The sequence below is a fragment of the Acinonyx jubatus genome, chromosome A2 (genome assembly GCF_027475565.1).
Source record: "Acinonyx jubatus isolate Ajub_Pintada_27869175 chromosome A2, VMU_Ajub_asm_v1.0, whole genome shotgun sequence".
Classification (NCBI taxonomy): domain Eukaryota; kingdom Metazoa; phylum Chordata; class Mammalia; order Carnivora; family Felidae; genus Acinonyx; species Acinonyx jubatus.
In genome coordinates this window covers 24949193-24955238 of record NC_069383.1, presented here as the reverse complement: position 1 = coordinate 24955238, position 6046 = coordinate 24949193, and the positions used below count along the sequence as shown (strand labels likewise).

The following is a 6046-nucleotide window of genomic DNA, read 5'->3' as shown; positions in this document are numbered from 1 at the left end:
CTCCAGACTGTGTCGGTGACCCCGCAGTCATCGGGGATTTGCACACTTACTAAACCAATCTCTGGCAGACAGTGGGGCAGGGGTGGGGAGGAGCTTGTTGATGATAGGATTTGAGGTGAAGAAGACTAAAGCGGGAGCTGGCCTTTGAAGAACTAATAACGAAAGAAACTGCCTAGGAAGTGGATAAATTACAAGGAGGGAAAGAGGTTGCTACTGTCCAGTGGGAAGATTCTTAAAAAAAAAAAAAAAAAAAAAAAAAAGCCGGGGTTTTGGCAGGATGAGGAAGTTACGCTCGGAGAGCAGCAAAGACTAGCAAGGAGGCCATCCTCCCGACCCGCCGGCCCTAAGGCACACGGTCCTCCTGAGGGGCTTCGTGGGCAAGAGTTGTGAGGCGAGCCAGGTTCGGTCACAGCGAGCGGGTGAAGGGAGGTCTGCGAACAGCTGAGCACACCGCGGAGTTCGCTGCCGTCGGAGCGGACTTGCCCGAGCCCGGGACGGTCTGCAGGGCGCGCGGGGAAGAAGGCGGGACGCGGCGGGGGCGCCTGAGGTACTCGGGCGGTGCGGAGCGCTGGCGTGGTCCCGCCGGTGGCCGGGCGGCGGCGCTCACGGCGGCGCGGGCTTCCCGAGGCCGCGGGCGGCGTGCTGGCGCTCCCGGGCGGCGCCGCCGCGGAGCTTGGCGCGGCAGCTGGCGGCGGCCTGGCGCGTGGTGACGGCGCCCGCGGGCGGGCAGCGGCTCCCCGGGGCGGCCGGGCGCAGGACGGCGGCGCTGCGGGGCGACGGCTTCCCGAGGCTTCGGCCCGCACGGGCGGCAGCGGTCCCCATGGAGAAAGACAAAGACACGCCGGTTAGAAACGGGACACACGCGCCGGCTCCTCCCAGCTAATCCGGGCGCCGCAAACCCGAACTCCGCGCGATGCCATTTCCGCCCAACAGGTTGTCCGTCCCGCAGACGCACAGAAACCTGTGTCGATCGGAGGAAAACGGCCTCCGGCTGAAGTCGCGTATGTGTTTTAGCAATTAGAGAAAACGTATCAAAACCCTTAAATCGTTCCGTACTTTGACCCAATTCTGGTTTTAGAATTTTCCCCTAAGGAATAATTATGAATACATACAAAATTTTCATACAGGGTGTTCAATACAGTATCTATAACATGAAAAAAAAAACCCAAAGGCGAAGAAAATTAAAGAAAAAATGTAAAGAAAAACGGGAACTATCCTATATCCAACAGTAAGATGTCAGTCAGATTATACTCTTTCTTAGAGTAGATATTAGGCTATCAAAATAATGCTGGGAAATAATACCTGATCATATGGGAAAGTATTTATACTAGACGGTATGAAAAAATCAGTTCTCATCCCCATTTGTAATGTGTGTGGAGAGGTGTATACTTATGTGTGTACATACACAGCACACCACACGTGTATAAAATAATGGAGACAAAAACCCAAAATGGTCATCTCCAGGTGATGAGGCCGCAGGTAATCTTGATATGCTTCCCAAATTGTATACAATAAGCATATTTCATTTTTATAATAAACAATACACTTAATAAAACTTTATTCCCTTATGTTCCCATTCTTTCTCCCAAGTCAAATTTCTGAAAATAATCGTATTGTTTAGAAAACTAGTGGACATCAGGTTTTAAGAATGAATGGATGGTCCCCAGTAGTTTATCTTCCTGAAAGGTACTGAGTACATCAGAGTATTACAAAGCAGCTTGTCCCTTAAATATTACGCAGTTAACCATAAGCAGTGTCTTTTGTGAAGTTATACCTTATTTTACTCTAGTAATCATTTCTACTTCAGAAAAAAGGGAGGGAAAAAAGCTTTCTGGGTTTCTAACAAACCTAATTTGGTTTGTTAGACTTGGGAACACAAAGTTTACTAAAAACAGAAAAAAACAATTATATTTTTGGAACAAATGTTTTATAGAATACCAACGTTTTAACAACATATTCAATAATTGTCTCTTTGACTTCAAAGAACTTAGTGGGAGCCAAATTAAAATGTTACAATGAACTAGTCTAAACATCTTGGTCTTCCATTATAATACATTTAAATTTTTAGCAGTCATTAATACCTAGGAAGTCTGGTTTTTGCTAAACCTTGTCCCAGGAAAATGCATAAAGATGACCATAAAATTATATTAATATAATATAGGGGTGGGATTCCAGGGCTGTGTTGTTAATTTGATACAAGATACATTATAAGTTCCAATGATATTTTTAATTTTTTTTAATGTTTTTTTATTTTTAAAAGAGACAGAGTGTGAGCGGGGAAGGGGCAGAGAGAGAGAGAGAGAGAGAGAGAGAGACAAAATCTGAAGCAGGCTCCAGGCCCTGAGCTGTCAGCACAGAGCCCGACGCGGGGCTTGAACCCACAAACCGTGAGATCATGACCTGAACAGAAGTAGGACGTTTAACCGACTGAGCCACCCAGGCGCCCCTTTTTTAAAAAAAATTTTTTAATGTTTGTTTATTTTTAAGAGAGAGAAGTTCCAATGATATTTTAAGCCGAAGTGACCTCAGAGTTGTCAGGTTGATTTTACTTAATGATGAACAAATCCAAGTTTAGATGTTTATTACAATAGTGCTTAAATCAGTGATGACCTACTCAACCACACCATACTGCAAGTTTCCTTCTCTCTAAAGGTACTGGATAAAATTATCATGTCTAGAGGCATACTTTTAGTAAAAGATTTTCAGAAATAAAATTTACAGAGAACAAATCCTGAGAGGCCAAAAAGTTTGTATTAACTAACTGTTCCTGAACAAAAAGATGGTTTATGAGCTTTTTTATAAAGCATTTCCTCTCCAAAAACCTTTTTTTCACCAAATCAGTTAACATAAACAGGACTGAATACAGATACGGAAGAGCATTTATTTTTGGTGCTATCGTCTTTCATTCTCCATACAGTGAGTCTATTTAATTTGACATTTTTGAGTACTGTTTGTCTCAGTACTGTGCTTAGACACTAAGACCAAAAGATTACTGAGGGTTCCTACCCTTGAGAAGCTCTATCTAGAAAATTGCCTTCAGATTATTAGGATAACTCAGACCCTGGAGCTAATCTGAATCCCTAAATCACCCTTCAGTCCTGCCAAAGCTTTATTTCTCACATTCTTCGCATGAGCTTTCTAATTTCCCATCATTCCTTTGCTCAGATTCATCCACAGCATCCCACTGTCTTCACACTAGCTAAATTATTAGTTCTTAGCCTTTCAGGAAAGTCAGAGACCAGTCTGAGATTCTGATTAAAGATATGGGCTTTGTCCTCCAGAATTATGCACAGAAATGCATACACCATATACTTTATTTCACTGCACTGGAAACTGATTTCCTGAACATAAGCAATGTATAAAAAACAGTATTTACAAAGGATTATACCTCCCTCATATTGTTATTTTTCGTAAAAGAAAAATGGCTTCCTGAAGAAAATTAATTTAAAAGCTTCTAACTGCTCAGTAGCAAATTTCAATTATATTTGGCTTATTGAAGTAAAATTATGATATGGTCTTTGATACAGCAACACATACGTCTTCTTTGATAATCAGTTAGAACTTTTTTCTCCATGGCAACAAGCAGTGAAATCTTTGACTCCCAAAGGTACACAGAACCCAAGCAGAATTCCAAACAACGCTTTGTCAGGTTAAGGTTACCTCTGTACTGCAACACTAAATTCCTCCAACACTTTAAAAAAAATTTTTTTTAAGTTTATTTATTAGCGAGATAGTGGGAGGGGCAGAGAGAAAAGGAGAAAGAATCCCAAGCAGGCTATTCACTGCCAGTGCAGAGCCCCATGCGGGGCTCAAACTCACCAACCGTGATATCATGACCTGAGCCAAAACCAACAGTCAGACGCTTAACTGACTGAGCCACCCACGAACCCCTCCTCCAAGGCTTTCAACCTAGAGTCAAGTAATGTTATTTCCCCTGCTTTCAAATTAAATTAAGACCTCTTGAAAGGCAGCAAACCTCTGCCTAGTAGAGAAAAACATCATATTCTTTTCCTATTTCTTGGTAGTACCTGTTGGAAAGGTAGTGACAGCAGCTGATACGGAAAGTAATGAGACACAGTCACGTGTGGCTAGCCTTCCCTCATCAAAGCAGGAAAACCATGACGTATGCCTGATATGATGGGTGCACATTTGCCCTCAGAGTGCTAGTATTTTTTTTTCTTCCATTTGAATATTAGGGAGAGAAAAAGACAGGATTATTTTGAAACTGTTGACAGTCTTTCCAATTTCCAAAAAGGGTCCTAAAATGGAATTCTTTCTTGAGGGCATCAGGGAGCACATGAAAACGTGAAGCTTGATGCACTGAGAGGCATCAATAGTTTATCCAGTTGCATGCTGAACAAAAGTGGCACAGCATCTGTTTTCTTCTAATTCTGGAGTTAGTGGTATTTGACAGAAGCACTGCTTCAATTCTGTTTCATGGACCATATTTAAGAAACTCTATACCACTCCACTCCCCTATCATGTATGATTATTTCTCACCTCTATGCTTTTGTTCTTGGCATTTCACCCATCAAAAAAATGTTTTCTCCCTCCTTACGTCTATTCAAACACTTCCCACCCCTCAAGACCCAGACCAAAGCCACTCCCGACGAGCTTTCCCTGATCATTACAGTCTGAAATGATCTCTCCACTTTCTGAACTCCCACAACAGTAACTACCCAGGACTGTTGGCTCCAAGTGTGGTTCTGAGACCACCAGCTTCAAAAATGCACCATAATCTGTATTTTTACGAATACCAGAAAAAGCTATGGCAATGTCTCCACTGTTTTCCTAAATCCACTCCGCCACTCTTAAAAGAATAACTGATCCCTAGATGGATGGAGAGGGGAAGGCTGACAATGCTCATTAGTTGCTGCAGTGACCAACTCATCTGTTCCTTTCTGTACCCATTTCCAAACAAAACATTTTGATTCGCCAGCTGTGTGTCCTACCTGTAATGTCACTGTCAACTGCTGAATTCACCACCATCATACCTCTACCTCTGGGTTTTTTCAACCATTACCTCCCAATTCCATGGCAATCCTGCTATTCTAAGAATCCAGATGCTGCTACCATTTTCAAAATAACTTTACATTCTATGAGAAAGAATTTAAGCAGAACTTGAAATGAAGGTAAGCATGATTAGAGGGAAAGGGCTATAACTGAAACATCATCTGTTCAAATAAGATATAAAATTATACATATTCTAGAGCTAAGCAGTAACTTGAAGATCATCTCTTTTAATAGACTCACATTGCAGATGGGGAACTGTGGAGAATGAGGTATTTGGGAGCAAAAAACTGAAACTTGAAAAAGAAAGTCTCAAAAACAAAATGGTAGCAAAGTCTTTCAGAGCTAAAAAGGATTGTCCTAATTAGCTTATGGATTCCATATTAAGGGTAAATGAAATTAAGGAGTTAAAAGACTTAAAGAATAAAGAATGAAAATAGCTCAAAGTGTAAAAGATGAGACAGATCAGTCATCTAAAGAAATGGCCCAAAAGACTGACTTTGATATTACAAGTATCAATGTGACCTGAACTCAACACCAGTTATACTTATTAATATTAGTTATTATTTAATTACTGTATGTCAGGCACTGGGATAAGTGTTTTATAGGTATTAATGCAAATTTATTAAACTCCAATGGAAAAAAATGTGCTAAAGGAGATAGTCCATGGTAACTATGTAAGAAAAGAAATCAAGAAATCAAAAGCTGGCCATCTGTCTGCAGCCTGGTCTAGTAAAAGGATGCTCTGAAAATTGAACATCTGGTCTGAGTGGCAAATATATTCCTTGGGAAAGATGAATGCATCACACTACCAGAACTTGCTGATTTGGGTCACTGTGAGCTGACTCAATGCCCATGAAGCAACCTTCTGATTACAATTTAGTAGACTGTAGATTTGCCTGTTTGGAGAAAATACACTGAGCCATAAACATTAGAAGCCAGTGCGTCTGATACCTCTCCCTGCAAATTAAAAAACTAGCACTGTAATATTTATACACCAGTATCTAGGAGGCTCGTTAGATGACACAGTTCTCTA

General features: G+C 41.5%; 1 protein-coding gene across 5 annotated transcripts in view; it reads right to left on the bottom strand.

Annotated features, from left to right (window-relative positions):
• Positions 1-238: 238 nt before the first annotated feature.
• The window catches only part of ZNF800 (zinc finger protein 800), a 181236-nt gene continuing 175428 nt past the window's right edge, over positions 239-6046 (bottom strand). For all 5 annotated transcript variants that reach the window (XM_053218127.1, XM_053218128.1, XM_053218129.1 and 2 more), the window contains one exon: positions 239-790. In XM_053218127.1, the coding sequence (XP_053074102.1) occupies positions 604-790 (187 nt within the window). In that variant the 3' untranslated portion in view covers positions 239-603. The remainder of the gene's footprint in view (positions 791-6046) is intronic.